Genomic DNA, 21,211 nt, shown 5'->3' with positions numbered 1-21,211 from the left:
ATAATTAACCATTTAACCGGCTACACCGTAATATTACGAGTACATTCAGCTAATTGTAAATAATTTTACGGCATTTACCAAAACAAAGCGAATGTCAATTTTAAGCGGTGAAATATCGATTTATTGAATCGATTCAGTACAACATATCGATTTAAGAATCGATTTATTTGGTCCGAGGAATCGATTTTTCGAATAATCGATTTCAGATCGTCATACCTACTAGTTACTACAGAGTACCAACAGAGTACCAAAGAGTATGCAGAGTACAGTTACACACTGTGAAAACCAAAAGTACATTTTAATGATATCTGTACGTATCTGTCACAAGCTATTAAAAAGTGATCAAAAATAATAGACGTAGAACCGTACCCACTTCCCACTACTTCCCAGTTATATCGTCTGGAAAAACCATTGACTGGTTTATGCTTACTGGCATTGTCGTTATCAATTAAATGTGTGTGACTTTTGAAGGTGTAAAAATAATAAAAACTGTTAAAAGTTAACGTGAAAAAGATCAATGTTAGTCAATAATTATTTTTGTTGAGATCGAGTTCGTTGCATCCTAATGTACTAAATTTTTATAGTGAACGAAACTAGTTCCATATGAAATTTTGTGGATTTTTATTTATGTTAGGATAAATAGTGTGATTTAAAATCTCTGTGCAAAAATTTCTAGGTCTTTATTTCCATACAATTATTATTGTACCTAAAAGTTTCAGTTTGATGGTGGTACATATATCGACGCCATGTTGTTATTTACTCTTTGATTTTTCACTTTTTATTTTGTTATGGGTTTTCTGTGTTGTGGATAAATCAGTGTGAGCATGTTGGAAGATGTTCCCATACACGGAAGTCGAAGTGATTTCAAGAGCAAACCTCCTACACATCAAAGAAACCTTAGCTTGGATTTTAGGTAAGTTTATATCATGTTAACAGGGTAAACATCAACTTTATTTATCTACATGACTATTTGTGTATGACTTTTATACACTTTGTGGTCAATTGTTTAAATTTAAAAATGGAAATTAAGTTATTTGTTAAGTATTTAAGTAAATAAATTTTGATGTTATTTATTTTTGGACTATGAACACATCGAGAAACTAAGAGGCTTTGATGTACTTTATGTAATTATTATCATACAAAATTTATTTTCTATATTCTGTTTATTAATTAACCATCTACGCCATATTTTTTTTTTTATGGAAAAAGGTTGTATTTACTAATCTATTTTTGCCCTTATCAGATCAGTTATCTTTTTATAACATTTGTTTATCATTGTATTCACTGAAGTTTTCTATTATCAGGATATTTATTCCTTTTTATTATGTTTAAAAATATGGATTGGTAACTTTTTTATATTTAAAAGAAGAATCAGAAAATAAATGCTTTAAAATATATCTTATTTTCAAAAAAATAATTTTCACATATGGCACTTCTGTTTTTAAAATATGTGTATTATTTCTACTACAATTGAAAATGTAATTATTTTTTGTGTTTTATTGCATAAAATACCATGACAATAAAAGAATGTCTAATTTAATAACATATTCTGTTGCAAAACCTTACATAGAAGAAGAAGAAGAAGAAAAAGAAATATACTTTATTGTGCATATTACAAGCTAACATAACATACATCTTTAAAAATAAAATTTGCAAAACAATATTATGCACAAAGGCGGTCTTATCGCTAGGTAAGCGATTTCTTTCAGACAACCTTGGGGTAGAGGAGATTTTAAAATAAAAAAAGTAGGGTTATCAAAAGGTAAAACAGAAAATTAAAAACAAAGTAGATCCTACAATCTAATAATACAATAATATATATGTATAAATAGATAGTATATATTATAAACATATTAAGTAAAGAAGCCCAGTCAATCCTTGAAATAAAAACCCTGACTACCTAATACTGTAACTTGTGATTTCACTGGATTTAATTTAAGACAATAATTCAGATTTCACTTTCAAACAAGTTTTGAACAATATGTTTTTTCTTTTCTATCATTTGTCATCTGGTCATATGCTACCTTCAGAATCTGGATTTTTCACACAAACATATTATGTCTTCCTTGGCCTACCTATTCCAATGTGATGTTGTATGAGTTTACTTTTTTTTGAAGGTTATAATTTTAGCAGACTATGTATGTATGTCTATTTATTTGTTCCCTAATATCTCTCATACTACTTATCATATTTAGACAAATAAGGAATTATTAGATGTGTCCTAATTGTCCGCTGGTACAAAAGTAGGCTACAAAATTTTCATTTACCCTGATACATGTTTTTTTTTCTGTCCATTTAATCTGTAATTCTTGTCAATGTATTGTGTTAATAAAGATTGCTTAGGAAGCATGTAGTGTACTCTAAACTTAATGTAAATAAGTCAATAATTACTGCTTGTTGGCCTATAATCTAAAACATACCGAGGTTACCTCTTGTATTCCAGCTATTTCCCAGTTTGACTAAACATACCTAGGAATAAATTAAAAAGTTGCTAATAGTTATGGTACAGCAGGGAATATCCTTCTCAAAACATAGAGTATCGACTCTGGATAATTTCAGGATATTTCCTGACTGAGAAAACACCATTACCTTATAGAAAATTACAACAAAATAATACAACTCAAAACTAGTGTTGCTCCTGGAGAGAGTCCAGGACAAGTATTGACTTCTGATATTGCAGGTGTCCATAGGCTACCATATCTGCTCACTATTAGGTGGACCATATACTTGTAGGCCACGATATTAGTAAAAAAAGATACTTAGTTTTTACTATAAAATAAGTTATTAAAGTTATTGTATCTGCAATGCTATGGTGAGCAGTTATTTCAATCTGTTACTTCATTTTATTTGCTGGCATATTCATTGTAATTAGAAGTACTTTATTATTCAGTCATAAAAGTGATAAGAATTAAAGGAAGTTTCCATTACATATATAAAAATAAATAGGTATTTGTACTAAACTAATGTGGTAATCTATATTAATATTATAAAGCTGAAAAGTTTGCTTGTTTGTTTAAAACTGCTAATCTCAAGAAAAGGGAGGTTAGAATTGAAAAATTACTTTTTTGTTATATAGATTTAACTAGACAGGCAATAAGGCTACATAATATTTTAGTTAGTTCTTTCCTTAACACGTTGAACGGCATAGGGGTCACCAGTTGGGCCTCACTTATTTAGCCCAGGGGGCCAGATTAAAATTGCTTATTTACAAAATTTTAAAGATAAATGTTTATTGTATTCTTAAAGAACTTGCTTATTTTACCTTATGTTATCTGACATATTTTCCTAAGTCATATTTTTTAAGTTGACATTGGCTCGCGGTCATGTGGTGGCCCCTTGGCATCAACAGAATAATTGTGTGTCGACTACGTAGCAGTCCCCTAGAAAAACTAAAAAATCAAGGCGGCCTTTAAAGTGTTAAAATTAATGTGTATGAAACCGTGGGGCATATCTAGTGAATAATATAGATAAAGAGATTATTTGATTGTTTCATCACATCATCATCACAGCAGCTTTTCGCAGTCCACTACTGTACATAGGCCTCCACAAGTTAACGCAAAAAATGGCATAAACTCAATTAAATGAAAAAATTATTTATATTACTTAAATGATTAAGTATAAATAATTCACTTGACTAGCTTGTTGGCGCAATTCTGAGTGGCCCTGCTTCTGTTCCACGGGTTGCGGGTTCGATTCCCGACTGAGTTGGTAAAATTGTGAATTTTTAGATTTTTGATGTTTTAAAATTTTTGAATGTTATGAATGTTATGTTACAAATTTTATGATCATTATAGATACGATAATTCGTTTTGCTTCAATAAAGAAATTATATCTCTCTTACAGTATTAAGTTTAATCACAGAATTTGTAAACATTAATAGGATTTAACTATTTTAGAAGCTTACAAAGTTATGCTTAAAGTAATATTTTTTATATAATTTACTAGCGGACTCGGCAAACGTGGTCTTGCCCGCTAAACCCTATTTAAAAATAGGGGTTGGTGGTAGAAGGGTGAAAATTTAGGGTTGTATCTATTTTTCAATGCCAAATCATATAAAATAAAGAATAAATAATTTAAAAAGATTTTAGGCGTGGACTACCTTTAATATTTAGGGTGATGAAAAATAGATGTTGTTTGATTCTCAGACCTACCCAACATGCACACAAAATTTCATGAGAATCGGTCAAGCCGTTTTGGAGGAGTTTAAAAATTAAAATCACAATTTAAGTAAATAATAGTAAATTTTTGAATATTACAATATTGTTGATCTTAAATATTTTAAAAATTTGTTTTATACTATAAAAATGCATAGTGTAAACAAATTTGAGCTTTCCATTACTTTATCTAGGCCATAGCACATGGACCAGGTAAATATTAGTATAGTAAACTATGTAGGGCATTCTTCAAGATCGGGTGAACGGACGGGAGCGAAAGTAAAAGTGGCCGACGTACGGTCCGGCGGAACGCAGCACCTGATTTCCTGACGCCGCCGCGCGCCGTACAGAGAACACTGGTTTTATATTGAACTAAAATTCAGAATATTCAAAAACCATCATGTATGTTTCGTTTTATAGATCCTCCACAATCTATATTTAATATTATAAAAAGGAAAGATTTGTAGTTTTGTATATTGTAACGAAAAAATTTAATAACTAAATATTGGACCTATTTTAAAAACAATATGATTGAGTAACGCAGGCATTTTTTCCAGGTGAAATTACGGTAAATTAACTCGTTCAAGTTCATTACAAGATAGCTACATAAATTTAGTGAGTTGTACTCAGTATCTAAACATTAGGGGTAAAAAAGTTTAACATCGTCTTTATTTTTTTACTATTCGACTAAAACACTGTCCCCATTAAATGATCAAATCTAAAATAAAGAACATTTCAATACAACGCTAACAGTCATAGTTAATTAATGAAAGTATTTGTAAGTCGTAGTAAACAATCTAAAATTAAAATAAGTATCACGGTATCTAGATAGCAAGGTTTTATATTGATTATTATCAATTGTATTAATATTCAGCAGCGGTTCTCAAACTTGTTTTGTCTACTGCCCACTAAGAGAATAAATTATTTTATAGTGCTCCCTTTGAGCAATACTTTAATTAATATTAGTTGATGTTCACAAGTTGTAATCGAGAGTCCTTATAGATTATTTAATCGATAAGGACAAATCGCCCCCCCCCAAGCCTCTACACAACGGCACCATTTTTTTTTCTAGGTCTCTTACCGCCCTAGTAGCCCGCTTTTAGTACTGCAGCACCCACAAGAGGGCGTTATCGCCCACTTTGGGAAACACTGATATTCAGGATAACAGACGCGAATGTCGATGTCAATTACTTTTGCGTTTTACGCTATCAGTATGCTTAACACTGAATATAAATATAAGTTATTTGCTTACTGTCAGACATCATTAAAGAAGCAATAATACGCGCACTTGCGGAACTACCATCTTTATTATAAAATTTGTGATTCTAATATTGTGAGTAGTTAATTAACGAAAGTATAACACACGCACCTCAGAAACTTAAATATAATAACAAAAGGAAGGTAACAACGCTTTCACTAATCTTTACTCGAACTTAATATATATATTATATATATAATATATTATTTATATATATAAAAGCGAAAGGTCACTCACTCATCACGAAACCTCCGAAACTATAACACCTACAAACTTGAAATTTGGCAGGTAGGCTCCTTATAAGACGTATGCACCCGCTAAGAACGGATTTTACGAAACTCGACCCCTACGGGGTAAAACGGGGGTTGGAAGTTTGTATGAAAGTCCTATGTTTTTGAAGTAAGAGACTTGAAATTTAAAATGTAAGCTTTATAGATGGTAAGAAGGTGTCTAAATAATGTATCTTTAGAAATCAACTCCCTTTTGGAGTTAAAACGGAGGATGGTAGGTTGACTCACTCATCACGAAATCTCGGAAACTATAACAGCTATAAACTTGAAATTTGGCCGGTAGGTTCCTTATAGGGTGTAGAGATCCGCTAAGAACGGATTTTATGATACTCGACCCCTAAGGGAATAAAACGGGGGGGTGGAAGTTTGTACGAAAGACCTGTGTTTTTGAAGTAAGAGACTTGAAATTTAAAATGTATGCTCTATAGATGGTGAGAAGATGTCCAAATAATGCATCGTAATATATATATAGATATATATAAGAGAAAGGTCACTGACTCACTCATCACGAGAACATCCATCCAGAAGGGACAAAGATGAAATTTAGCAGGAAGGTAAATTATAGTTAAATTTAAGTGTAAAAAAGCCGATATAAGTGATGAATACGTAGATATCTGCCGAGCTTATAACCTTCTGACGTTAACGGAACGCAGGGAGGTATTAGACATGGGGCTATTGTATGATATATTTCGTGGCCGCATCAACTGCCCGGAACTTGTTGAACGCATTATACTAAACAACCCTTCACGGCGCACAAGACACACTGCTTTATTATATGTCCCGAACTGCTCCACCAACTATGCACAGAATTCTATACTTACAAGATTACCTAACTCATACAATTTGAAATTTCAAAACGTAGATATTTTCAATGGTTCAAAAAATATTTTTCAAAACAAAATAACACAACAGTTCTTTAAAAAAATAATCAAAACTACAACTAAATATATATAATTTATATATATTTCATAAATATTTATATAATTTATTACTATATTTTAATTTAATTTTATATTATATTATTACACTATTATTATTGTCATTATTATATATGTTATATTTCCTTCCATATAGAGTTAATTGTTTTTAAATTATCCTTCCCAGGGGTATTTATAGGTTTAATATGAAAACAAGTTTGTTTTTTTTTTTTCTTGTGTTTTTCCTTTTATTTTATTTTTTCACGTTTGTTATTTTAAATTTTAAACGGATGGATGGTCGTAATTGGCCTTTTTGATTATATTTCAAAATATATAAATAAATAACCACGCGGACGTAGTCGCGGGCAACAGTTAGTGTATTATAAAACAAAGTCCCCAAAAGTGTATGTGATCGATTCCCTCAAAATCTACTGAACGGTTTCATGCGGTTTCACCAATGGAGAGAGGGCTTCAAGAGGAAGGCTTACGGAACTTTTATTTATAATTAGTCATTTGTTTAATGGTTAGCGTTCTGTTTACATTGCATTTATACGTTTTTCGTCATCATGGATATGTTAAAAATTCGAGTGATTATGGAGTATGAGTTCCGTCGTGGTAGCAAAGCGGCAGAAGCGGAACGCAACATCAACGACGTTTACGGTGCGAACGTTCCGGAAATTTTGACCTAAGAAATGAACTACGTGGTCGGGCGAATTAAAGGCTATTGTGTGTTGTTGGAGGCTGATGATTCTCAAACTACAGCTGAATTAGCAGTAACTTTTGAAGTTAGCACTAAAACAATATTGGTCCATTTGCGTCAAATTGGCAAGGTAAAGAAGCTCGACAAATGGGTGCCTCACGAATTGAATGAACGCCAGCGTGAAATAGGCGTCGAGACGTGCCTTGCACTGCTCAACAGACACACAAACGAAGTCATATTGAATCGCATTGTTACTTCGCAAAATCGCAAGCGCTCAGCTAGTTGGTTAGATCCTGGTTCAGTACCCAAACAATGCCTTAAATGAAAAATGACCCCTAAGAAAGTCATGGTAACTGGTGGTCTAGCGCCGGTGTAATTCATCACAGCTTCTTACCAAACGGCATGAGCATTACTGCAGATGTGTACTGTGAAGAACTAGATCTTGCACCTACAGACTTCCACTTTTTCCGGAATTTGGATAACTTTTTGACGGGGAAAAAAATTCAATACCCGAGAGGCAGTACAAAATGCCTTGGAAGAGTTTGTTGCCTCCCGTCCAGCAGAGTTTTTCAAGAAAGGCATCAATAAGTTACCACTAAGTTGGCAAAAATGCATTGATTCCAGGAGTAGTTACTTTGAATAGTAAAAATATAGAAAAAAAAAAGTTCGTTGACTTATTTTATCAAAAACGGCAATTTCATAGGTAAAAACCTATTATATAATACTATCTTTTAAATTTTGTTTAAATGCCCTATATATAATAAACTATTAATTTTATGACGTCATGTGAAAGCAATATTAGTAATACTATTAGTAATAGCTTATTTTTAATATCTGTAATATTTTATATTTTTTGAAGTTGAGCTGAGATTTTCGATTATCCCCCCTTCGGTTTAAATGAGATTTTTTTATTTTGGTTAAAAACAGCCAATATTTGCAAATTTAATCATATTTTACATGAAATAAAACAACTAAACCCACTCATCTTTATTTTTAATATAATAATAAACCTAACAATTTAAAAATATGCTTTAGTTTACGCATATTATTAGGGGCCACCACTCCTTCAGCCAGGGCCTCCAACATTCGAACCTGGCATTGACGAAAACTTATGCGTGCAAGTCAGCCCGAGATGTCAATATTTTATATGCATCTAATGTCTATTATAAATTTAATTAGTGCTATTTTCGACGCAAAACTTTTACGAGCTGTTCTCGCATAACTTATCAATAAAGAACAATTGACTTTTTGAATAGAATGTAAGCGACCTCCATTAAACCAATGTGCGGTGGACCGACCAAGGCCTTTTTCATTGTGATTTTATATGCTTACCCATTAGAACAGTGCCAGAAATGTATATATATAGGTACGAGAAAATCCAATTGTTCATTAAACGTACACGCTATATTATGTTATTAAAAAAAGGAGTCTGTACTAAATTTAATCTATTTCAATTTTTACGTCTCATACTTAACGTATGTTTAAGTTTTTATTATTAACCCATAGATGCAAACACGGTTCTATTAATTCAAACATAATTATATGTATATTTTTTTTCAATTCGTGGTAGAACTGTCTAAAATTAAAAAGTTTTTGTTACTGCGGAAAACTTTCAGTCTTTCTTTTCATAAAACTTTCAGTCTTTCACAGGGTTATCCCATTTTTCGTTTGATCGTTTTTCGAATCTTCGAATATTTGGCTGAATAAATCATGTTTTACCTTATCTTATTGGGTCTTACATCTTTTAATTTTTTAACCGACTTCCAAAAAAGGAGGAGGTTCTCAATTCGACTGTATTTTTTTTTTTTTTTAATGTATGTTACATCAGAACTTTTGACCGGGTAGACCAATTTCGACAAATTTTATTTTAATCGAAAGGCGATGTGTGTCAATTGGTCCCATTTAAATTTATTTGAGATCTAACAACTACTTTTCGAGTTATATCCAATAATGCGTTTTTACTTGACGCTTTTTTCGTCGACCTACGTTGTATTATACCGCATAACTTTCTACTGGATGTACCGATTTTGATAATTTTTTATTTGTTGGAAAGGAGATATCCCTAGTTTAGTACCATGATAAGAAAATCGGGATCTGATGATGGAATCCCAGAGAAATCGAGGGAAACTCTTGAAAATCCGCAATAACTTTTTACTGGGTGTACCGATTTTGATAATTCTTTTTTTTTTTGTTGGAAAGAAGATATCCCTAGTTTAGTACCATGATAAGGAAATCAGGATCTGATGATGGAATCCCAGAGAAATCGAGGGAAACTTAAAAATCCGCAATAACCTTTACTGGGTGTACCGATTTTAATAATTTTTAATTTAATCGAAAGCTGATGTTTGTCATGTGGTCACATATAAATTTTATTGAGATCTGATAACTACTTTTTGAGTAATCTTTGATAACACATAGTTACTTCACTATTTTTTCGTCGATCTACGTTGTATTACTCGTCGATGTAATTGATTGTCGGTTTTTTTTTCGTTTGCGAGCAAACACAATTATTAATCGACTTAAAAAAAAGAGGAACCTCATATTTTTGTCGGTTAGTCAGTATTCAATTCGACTGTATTTTTTGTGTATGTTACCTGAGAACATTTTACTGGGTGTACCGATTTTGATGATTCTTTTTTTAATCAAACACCACATGACAAGCAGCAGGCTTGGCTAAGGTAAATCGGTCTTTAGAGATTAGATAAGATAAACTTGTACATTAATTTAATGGCATAAATTACGATAATACTATTTAATTTGTCTACGCAAACAGTGTATAATTTTACGTAGTTTCATTTCCTAGTAAGAATATATCTAATATATGTATGAGATTATTACGTAAATTTTTACTTTCCGCATCGCCAATTCTACAAAATTACTAGTATTTCTTACATTCAGTTTTGTTTTAGAATATATCTAATTTGTTTTTAATTATATATAACCCTTACTAACAGTAACATAGGCTAAGTGTATATTGTAAGTAGAACGTAAGTGTAAATATGTGGTAACTAGGAAATAAGTGTACATATATGATAACTAGCAAATAAGTGTAGATATAGACAGATATAGATAAGAAAATGAATAAAATGTTCAGAAATTATGAATGAACAGTCACAGGACTGTCGATCTGTAGTTCGTATGACAAATAGCCTGTGGTATTAATATTATATAATATATAATAATATTTATTATTTTAATATCATCATGATGATGATGATGATGATGATGAATAATATTATTATAATGAATTTTTAACAAAAGGCATCCTCATTTTGAGCCCGTGGATGTAATTTTTTTTTAAATAAAAAAAAACATCTTACAGCACAGATAAAGAAAAATTACGAAAAGCATACATTTCTAGTTATATCATATATTAAAAATATTTTTAATAATTTTCTTTGTACGGAACTATCGGTGCGTGAGTCTGACTCGTAGTTGGCCGGGTTTATTTTTATATTTTTTGAAGTTGAGGTGAGATTTTCGGTTTAAATGAGGTTTGGTGAGATTTCATTGAACCCCTCCCCCTATTCTGAGCTTACGTAATTAATGGATGTCCCCTTAAAACAGATATAGATTAACAAAATATAAGTAACAATGCGTGGACTGTAAGAGCGGGCATTTTGAGGGCACAATAGACGGAAATCATCAATCAGCATTCCCATTTCTCACCCACGGTTCGAGAGTTCACTATTCTTATTGTGGATGAAGGTCTTTTTCATATAATTATTTTATCACGTCATTGCTCAAAAATATTTTGAGCATAATCTTTGCGTACGATTGTATCTTTGATACATAGTATTGTTAAAATGATATTATTAAATGTTAATATATGTTTAAAATTGAACTATAAATTCATGATTTTGTGCAGAAATATAAATTTTGATACACTTGTCCTGATGTTATATGTTCCCTATTTTTTTATCAAATGTTCATAATAAAATAAATTTAATTCTATGTGTTTTCTTCCTCGTGCAAGACTTATCAAGTAATACTACATTCTACTATACATTTCAAATTATTTTGTAGCGAATTCTTATGCCTTTTAATATATTAAATCAAAATCTCATAAAAATCGGTATTGATTTTATGCTACTATTCTAATCATAGTTGCATTTAACTCACAATAGAATTGAGAAACGCTTAAAGAGTTGCAACGATTCTTTTATAGTTTGAGGTCGTAACTTTTAACCACGTGTGAAGATAAAATTTCTTTTTTTTTAGTTTTTATTCTTTTTAATGTCCCAATTTTGATTTTCAGTTTTATCAGCCCATAGCAATATTGTCAGAAAAGGTTTTATATTTAAACTGGTAAGATTTTATAAATTTAAAATTACTTCCCAAATTGTAGAGAGCTTTTCTTAAATATTATAAAGTTAAGCTTAAATTTTACGTGTAGCACAGTATTATTTTTTAATCTCTAATAAATTGCATGTCTCAATTAGGTTAACTTCCTTCTATTAAACCTTTTGACCGCCGTAGTCACCTATACTTGACAAGGGCTCGCGAGTCCTGTGCGCCAGCGACGTCTATAGGTGACAAAAAACCCGGACCACAAAAATATTAAATAAAATTATTAAAAAAATATTTCTAGTATTTTAATTCAACATTTATGAAAATAGAATATCCCCGCAACATTTGAGTATAAAAACAAGTCTTTTAGAGCTACACGTACTGAGAAACATTGAAATAAAAACATGCATTTTTATTCCACGTAAATGATATGTCCAGAACGCCGAAGTCGTCTATAGTTGACCGCTAGGGATGTGACGCAAGAGGTATAAATAAATAATAAATAAATAAATATTTACAACATACACACACGGTCATCTGTTCCTAAAGTAAGCAACTTAATGCTTGTGTTATATATTCTTTATTGCACTTTAAAAAAATCATAATTACAAGTCATTTTTGCAATTAGCTATCCAAAATTCAACTCAAACGTGTTATATTTTCTATAAATAATTTAATATTTGAATAAAACAAAAGGTAAAAAACATAAAACTATCATCAGCTAACACATAAATAGCAAATGAATAAAAAATCAAATCAACTAAAATCAATCAAATCGCCATAATAAACCTGATATCTCAAATCTGGCGCATCTCTAGCGCGTAGTCATTAATCCGTTCTCTACACGCCGTTGTCAAGTATAGACGACACGCTGATGACGTCATAAGCGAATAGCGAGAAAACTAGTGAAGTGCAAGACGAACGATACCTTAGAACATCGTCGCATTTTGGAAGGCGTCGATGATTTTAATAATATACAATAAAAAAAAATATTTTTTTCATTTTGTTTATCTAAGGTTAAGATCGAAATTACAATTTTCTTTCTCATTCTCAAAATCATCTGGCAGCATCAATATCATCTGTAACCCCCACTCTCATAAAAGCTTTTTTTCTAAGACCCATGTCGTGTCGTGTGTCGTGAAATATTTGATTTGAAATATTGCTACTTACTCAGTACTGTTTTAGTACTATTTGCTACCTAAGCAAAAATTATTTAACGCATGTAAATATTTCTTTTAAACTAAGGCTGGCATCGACCGCACCGATTATATTAATTATTATAGGATCAACTACTGAGTTGGGGAACAATGGAACACGGGGCACTATGGAACAGTGTCGATAAAAATTTGAATTCTAAACTAATTCGTGTGGTAACGCTTCGACCAATTACAGCGCGTAGGGACTCTTGAAAATCCGTAATAACTTTTTACTGGGTGTACCGATTTTGATAATTTTTAATTTTATCCAAAGCTGATGTTTATCATGTGGTCACATATAAATTTCATTGAGATCTGATATCTACTTTTTGAGTAATCTTTGATAACGCGTAGTTACTTGACTATTTTTTCGTCGATCTACGTTGTATTCGAGCAAACACAATTATTCTTGTTCAAAAGTTGAGATTTCTTTAAAAGTACTTTCTTTTTAGTAAAAAAAGCTTATAGAATAGGTAAATGTAATTTTTTTTGCATAAATTTTAATCATTTGAGACAATTGTGTGGAAAGTTCAAACAATAACCTAAGTTTTTATAAAACTCGTTTAAAACGTTGGCCTTATGGGGCACTATGGAACGAGGCACAGTGGAATACTGTTTTAATGAACCTTAAATAATAAACTATTATCTAATAAGATAATAATTGTGTTTGCAGGCAAACGAAAAAAACTAACTTCAATTATATCGACAAGTAATACAACGTAGGTAGACGAAAAAATAGTCAAGTAAATACGCATTATCAAAGATCAATCAAAAAGTTGTAATCGGGTTTGGATGAAATTTAAATGTGACTACATGATAAACATCGGCTTTCGATTAAATTAAAAATCATCAAAATCGGTGCACCCAGTAAAAGTTATGCAGATTTTCGAGATCTCATTATAAAATCCTGGTTTCTTTAGCATGGTACTATACCGGGGTTATCTCCTTTCCAACAAAAAAAGAATTATCAAAATCGTTTCATAAACGACAAAGTTATCCCCGAACATAAATACATAAAATTTAAAATATATATCGAATCGGTCGAATTGAGTAACCTCCTCCTTTTTTGAAGTCGATTAAAAAATTACAAATTTGAATGCGGTTAATTTTTTTCTAAATTACTTTTCATGTATATATCGATTCGATTCGAAATCGATATATAGCCTGCGGCTTTCTTGCGTGCGACACAGCACGTCTCTAAAGAGAGTTTCATAACCGTAGGTCAGCTGCGCCGTAGTCGTCCAGTCGTGACAATGACGTCATGGCGATAGAAAAGAGTGTTGTGCTTTACTACGATTATTTTTGTAATGTTTGTTTTTTATTTATGTTGTTGTAAGCAGGGTTCGCCAAACCGATTCATAAAGGTAACCGTTTGAAACGGTTACCGTATGAATCGGTTACCGATTGAAAAGGTTACCGTTTTATTTCGGTTCCAAAACCGTAATAAAACGGTTACCGATTAAACTGTAATACCGAAATATAACGTTATGTATTTCGGTTTTAAATGATTCGGAGAAGTAACAGAGGGAGACAAAATCTGTGAGCCATCGTTTGAAATGAAGAATCTGTAATGTTCCTTTGCTTTTATTGATAATGCTTGGTTTTTCATAAGACTGGCTTCTTTAACTATAAAAGTAATTAAGTTTTTTGTTTTGAATTATTCGTTATATGCAATGTAAACATTAACGCGAAAAAGAGATGAAGACTTGCATGCGCCACGCCCGGGGCCTGTCGTCTATCATAAATAAATAAGTTTTAAGTAAAATCACGCAACACACGGGAGCGAATGAGATAGAGATATGGTGTACGTTCGGACCGCAATCCGAGCTAGCGCAGCGCAGCTACAAGAACGGGAATTGCCCGCTTATACTTACGACGCGAACGTTATGCCTACTACCGGTTTATTTCGATACTGTATTACCGATATGATTCGGTTACCGAATGATTCTCTTACCGCTATTTTAATTCGATAAGTACCGTTTTATAAAGGTAAATAACCCATACCGGAATATCCCTGGTTGTAAGTATATATAACGAGTGCAAGATAACACAAGAAAAATATTAAAAATTAAACCTTCCTAGATGATATAAGTAGTCATTTATTGCATAAAAACCAACAGAAACAAGTCACTGTGTGGTACTCGATAACGACTCTTGGCAGCACTATTTTTTTCGTAGGTATTTTTGTTTATTTTATGCCTTGGCGTACAGGGCACGGGAATGGTTTTGAGGCGTGGCGGTCAAAAGGTTAATTGTATGCTAAGTAATTAGATTTCTTCCCGCGCAGATGCTAAAAGCCGTTTACCATGCGTGACGGAAGAATAATTTTGAATGTCGACGAGGGTCGAGTCGAGACAACCGTATGACGCTCGTCCAATAGCTATCATAAGGCACAAGTTTGTTTATAAAAAAGTTAAAAAAATCGAGGAGCCATACAAGCGTAAAATCTATTAAAAAGAATAACTCAAAATAATAGATATAACTAAAAAATCTTAGTGTAAAGAAAAAATGACAAGAATCTTGAAAATTTCTATTATTAACTTTGTTTGAACGTTTCACAAAGTCGATTCGCTATTACAATAAGGAAAGTATAATTGTTTTTTATTTTTTTTTTATTTTACAAGGCTTTGTATTCTAGAGTATACTACAACATTGTTGTAATGTTGTAAACAAGACAAATCATCAGTTTCCTAATAGTTTCAAGATTTTTTATTAACATTTGTGATTTTTTGTTATAAAATCGATTTATATGTTGTTCATGTAACTACATACGTATTTAAGTTATCTATATATTAATACATTACATCAGCCTATCGCAGTCCACTGCTGGACTCCACAAGTTCGTGCCAAAAATGGCGTGAACTCGTGTGTTTTGCTCATAGTCACCACGCTGGGCAGGCGGATTAGTGACCGCAGGGCTGGCGTTGTTGCACCGAAGACGCTGCTGCCCGTCTTCGGCCTGTGTATTTCACAATCAGCATTTGGATGGTTAGCCCGCCATCAGTCGGCTTTTTAATTTCCAAGGCGGTAGTGGAACTGTGTTCCGTAGCGTGCATTTCATATAGGAAGAAAGGTACTGCCTACCCTGGCATGTTACTAAAAATGATATATAAAACATGAACATTACAATTATTTTTGAATACATATTTTTGAAAGAGACATAAATCATAATGCAATTTAAATCCGCTTCAAAAAAACCCGCCGTCATATATGCGATATCAGCGCTTCGTGCGCATCGACGACGGGCCTTTTATGAAACTTCTGCCTATAATCACATAATAAATGTTAGCAATGACAGTAAGACATTATATAATCCTACAATTTTATAATGTCGCGTGCGTCATATGGATTACGAACAAAGTATTGTGTTTTTAACATTGGTCGGTTTAACAACGAAATTAGGCACTGCCTAAGAATAACCTGTCTTAGTGAAAATATTATATATTAGTGATGAATAAGTTTACTTGTGAAATATGTAACGGAGATTTTTGTTTGTTTGGATGTTTGATGAAAGTAAATAGTGCATCGAAATTCAACACATTCGATTTTACAGATAAATTAAAAATTGTTCAGGCGTATCGATTTAACACATAAATAACAATGACGTTATAATTTTTCATTTATTAATAAATAAACAAGAACTTTCATTAAGAATACAATTTCGTAACTAATTAATAGTGTTATCAATGATTTCCTATGTTTAACATAAACGAAATTATCAGAGTGCCGGCCTTATGAGGTCACTGTGTCTATCCAGTAACTGATTTGTATGATGTTTCATTTGTATCACTCACTCAAAAGTTACCCAAGTTTAATAGGTATCAGTTGGTTGCTGTACGTGTATTTGTATGCCTGCATTATTAGTATAAATGCATTTTACGTGTCCAATAATTGACTTGTCTGTTCTTGAAATTATCTAAAAGCCTCTATTCCCAACAAAATTAAAATAAATTAGGAAAAAATTGCACACAGCAATACATTAATACGTGAAGCAAAAACTTTGTACCCCCTTTTCCGAAAATCACGCAGACGGAGGAATATGAAATTTCGTACACTTATAGTTTATATAGAGGAGTGCAGAATGCTATTTTTTTTAATTATGTATAAAAATATATTAAATCAATTAAAAAAAAAAACATTATACACCCTACTATGTATTTGACATCACACGCATATTTATACTATTTTGTTGATTGTTAGTCTTGTCAAATTAATTTTTTTTTTAAATGTTCTTTATTTTCATAATTTTTTATTTAATTTAAATTTTTAATTATGGTCAAATTTCAACCTCTGGACGACCACTACTTTAAATAAAAATACTGAATAAAGTTATTTTAATAATATTTATATTATTTAGTAAATTCAATAATAAAGTTGATTTTACCAGCGTTTAGTGAAGTTTTTCACTATTTTCAATTTATCTTTTAGGTTTTCTAGTAATGTATTATAAAAAGGTAATTTTATGCAGGTTAGTTATTACACACAGTACGCAGTACTAATATAAAAATTATCATTTAATTACTTAATGATAACTTTCTATCATCATTCATCAACAACCTATTCGCATTGAACTATCTAAGATTCTAAGATTCATGTCTAAGATTTCATTAAACGCATTGTCTAGATCTGTTCATCATATTCACAATTTGCAAAAACATGTACCTTGACGCGACAGATGGTTTGTCGCAGAGACCAATCAGCTTCGCACGTAGCGACAGCTGCACCAACATCCTACCTGACGAAAGACCCACACTGAATTTGTATGAATCGCGATTTTTTTAGTAATAACCATTTTGAAATAAACCTCTTCGTATATTTGCCAACAAAACATGAAAAATAATATTATAGTCAACTAAATTATTATTTTTTTTTTTTGTTGTTGTAAATATACGAATATTCACGATTCAGCAACACCCCATGCTATTATGTCTCTTTCTCCTTAAACTGCTGTTCGAGTCACGGTGGGGAGACCCACAAGGCCAGACAACCAAATCGGAAAGAAATATTTATACGAATACAAATATACGTTCCGAGCGGGAATCGAACAACAAACCATCGGTGTTTTAGGCGACTACACGCATCACTACACCAGAGCGGTTGTTATTATTAGTAATAAAGCTTTATTCAAAAAAAAATAGAATACGTATCTTTATTTCAATACGCTTAATTCAGAAAATATACATAATACCTATAACTTATCCAAACAGCAAAAGGAAATTGCCGTGGCCCAATTTCCGTAGAGTTTATCACCCTTGTAAATCAATCACTTGTCTGCCGTCATATACCTACAAACAAAAGGAATACGTAACATTTGTTTTATATTGTTGTACTGATTCAATATAATATGTCTACAGAGTATTAGTTACATTCTAAACAACGCAACCTTGCAGAGCAAATAATATGAAGGAAACAGCTAATCGTTACATTTTCTTCACATAATCTGTAACTGGTGATCAGTATTTCATCCCGCAATTGGTATTAAAATTAAATATGTTTCTAAATTATAAAGCACGTAATAAAAAGTACCCTAATATTACAATTAATGAATTATCAAAAGACCATTCCTTCTTATATTATAGTCATTTTGTAATTTCATAAAAAAAGGAAAATGAATTCAGTTTTATATTATTTTAACTTAGTTATTTTTACCGCACGCTGAAACTTGTCCTCTATTTTTAGCTCTGGGGAAAAGTATCCAGAAGAAAATTTTAATAACATTTTAGCGAGTAAAATATGTAGGCGCTATATATTATTTACTCACAATATTATATACAACGGAATACATGTTAGATTTTCTATGTCAAGTGCTTTAGAGATTATTGCCGTTTGAGGTTAATGTCTCCACAGTTCAAATAAAATTATTTTACTGGTAATTTATACACGCTCAACTAATTTTCGAGAAATCAAAGCTCAAAATACTTTGTCAACGAAAAAATAAATTAACGCATGTGTATACTTCACATTTTATTTTACTTTATTATTTAATTTTGCTGTGTGGTTACGGCAATGAAGAATATAGCCACCCCCTCTCTTCCCGTGGGTGACGTAAGAGATGACTAAGGGATAACACAGTTCCACTGCCACCTTGGAACTTAAAGAGCCGACCGATGGTGGGAACCATCCAACTGCTGGCAATGAAATACACAGGCCGTAGAGACAGACGGACGGACGGTAGAACTTGTGGAGGCCTATGTCCAGCAGTGGACTGTGATAGGCTGAAATGATGATGATAATGATAATGGTGAAGATGATGATGATTTAATTAAAATATAAACGAGAATAAAGCTGCGAAAAAAGCGGGAGAAAAAAAAGAATGAATATAGGTACCTATAAGTATTTCGATTCAATGAGTCACGGTGTTTGATATTTTTGTCGGTACAAATGTAGGCGGACCAGTAGTAATACATTTTTAAATGTGAGGTCTTTATTTATTTCTACTGAAATTGAATTAAGATATTATGTACAATTGTGTCAGTAAAAAAAAAAACACAAAATTGTACACCTACATACACAGAGTATTTGGACCTGTAATTTTTTGTTTAGTAATCAAAATCACTATAAAGCCCCGTATTCATGGGAAACATTTGTTGAGCAACAAAGTTGAATCAACGTGTTGCGGAGTTGCTATCAACATGTTGCTGGCAACACTGCGTGTTGCAGAGTTGACAGCATCATGTTGACAAGCTCTCGCCCGACAAGCGTAAACATCAGTTTAGCGACAATTGTTGACGTGTGTGGACGAGTTTGCAACAGTTTATAAACATGGCAGTAGTGTGGAGCAATGATAAAATAATGCAATTAATAGAATTATTTCAATCAAAACCATTATTATGGGATTGTTCTATAAAACAATACATCTGATACAGAGAACACAACAACACTACCTCCTCGGGCAACATTTTAACGCAGACTGGCGTGTGGACAACCTGTATTGATTTAAACATAGTTGCTAGCAACATTCTCGCCGCTCACCAACAATGTTTAGCAACTGTTGCTAAACAAATGTTTACCATGAATACGGGGCCTAAAATAGTTACTTTTTCCATATTAAGATTTAAAATTTTCTTTTAATCTAAGTATATGTATTTTTAATATTTTTGTAAAACAATAAGGGACTGTCATATTTTTTTATTAATTCGTAATAATTTGCTGTGTGTAATATATGAATCAATTAATACCTATGTAACTATTGTATTTGTATTCTTTTCTGTGAAAAAATTATTTAAAATGTATGTCACTTGCACAAAATGAGCGACACCAGAGCGTTGTCAATGAAGCCGTACGACAGACGCCGGGTACCGTTAATATGTGGAATGGGCTTAGGAATTTATTAGATTACGTACCCGCATGCTCACTTTGGAAAATACAATCGTTGTTATAATGCTTGAATATATTTATAATATTTGATAATATTTCAGTTGTTCAAATGTTATTATCAAGTTTGTTTTCAACCAATTTTGTACATGTTTATATCCTATACATAATATTGACATAGAAACAATAAAATACACAACAATACGACATCTTTTAGAAGGTACCTAAATACTACTAGAGACTTAGAAAAGATATAAAACAATATTTGTCATTTGTTCGTTTGGATTAAGGGTTTAAATAGTTTAAAAATGACATAGGTACGATATCGCCAATGTCTCGTAGAAAAAAATCGTTATTTACTTTTAAGTTTCCATAACTTTACGAAATTGGGTAAAAATAATATAGAATAGAATAGTAGTAGGCGACTACTTACGATTTTTTAACGAATGAAAAATTTTTTTTTTTTTTTTTTTTGTATTCAGACAGAAGTCGATTTACAAAATTGTCGCTAACCTAAGCTAAACCAAGTTTCAGTCTGTGCGCTATCTGTCAGCTTAAAAATAGGTAATAAAGAGCGCAATTCAAATGCACACGTAAATGCTTATTACAATATTTAATGAAATAAAAATTTTGCTTCCTACGCAAATTTGTTTCTGCTCCGTTATAGGATAGTCGTCTACTTGACAATCAGCATCTCGATTTATATAGGCGAGGTTCTTCATCACTTACAAACACCTCAAACTCTTTAGCTCCGGTCTATATCGTTAATCATTATATTATTTCGGTTCAAACCAACTTTAGCTAACTTACGTAGAAATATTTTGTTTGTTCTTGTTTTAAAAAATAAAAGTACAGTTAGTACCTACCTACTTTATTATAAAATGTGTCCACTAAAACGTTATTTTTTTTCTTCTTAAAACGTGTAAACATATGGTGTCGTTTTGTATGAAATAATTTTGATCTTACGAAAGTTTTGCGCTACGGTCCAGAAGCGTTTGAGAGTATGCTTTAGCAATCCTTTTGATTATTAGCAAATAGTGTACACATCGCATATTAATCTGATTGTTCATATAACGTGCCATACAAGTATAC

The 21,211-nt window shown here is 31.8% G+C and overlaps 1 protein-coding gene across 1 annotated transcript in view; it reads left to right on the top strand.

Moving 5' to 3' along the window:
* Nucleotides 1-632: 632 nt before the first annotated feature.
* The window catches only part of LOC123655291 (phosphatidylinositol 4-kinase beta), a 45,918-nt gene continuing 25,339 nt past the window's right edge, over nt 633-21,211 (top strand). The window contains exon 1 of the mRNA XM_045591104.1: nt 633-913. Within this exon, the coding sequence (XP_045447060.1) occupies nt 825-913 (89 nt within the window). The 5' untranslated portion in view covers nt 633-824. The remainder of the gene's footprint in view (nt 914-21,211) is intronic.

This window comes from Melitaea cinxia, chromosome 7 (genome assembly GCF_905220565.1).
Source record: "Melitaea cinxia chromosome 7, ilMelCinx1.1, whole genome shotgun sequence".
In the NCBI taxonomy this organism is placed as follows: Eukaryota; Metazoa; Arthropoda; class Insecta; order Lepidoptera; family Nymphalidae; genus Melitaea; species Melitaea cinxia.
The sequence above is the reverse complement of the archived record's forward strand: the minus strand, read 5'-3'. Positions and strand labels throughout refer to the sequence as shown.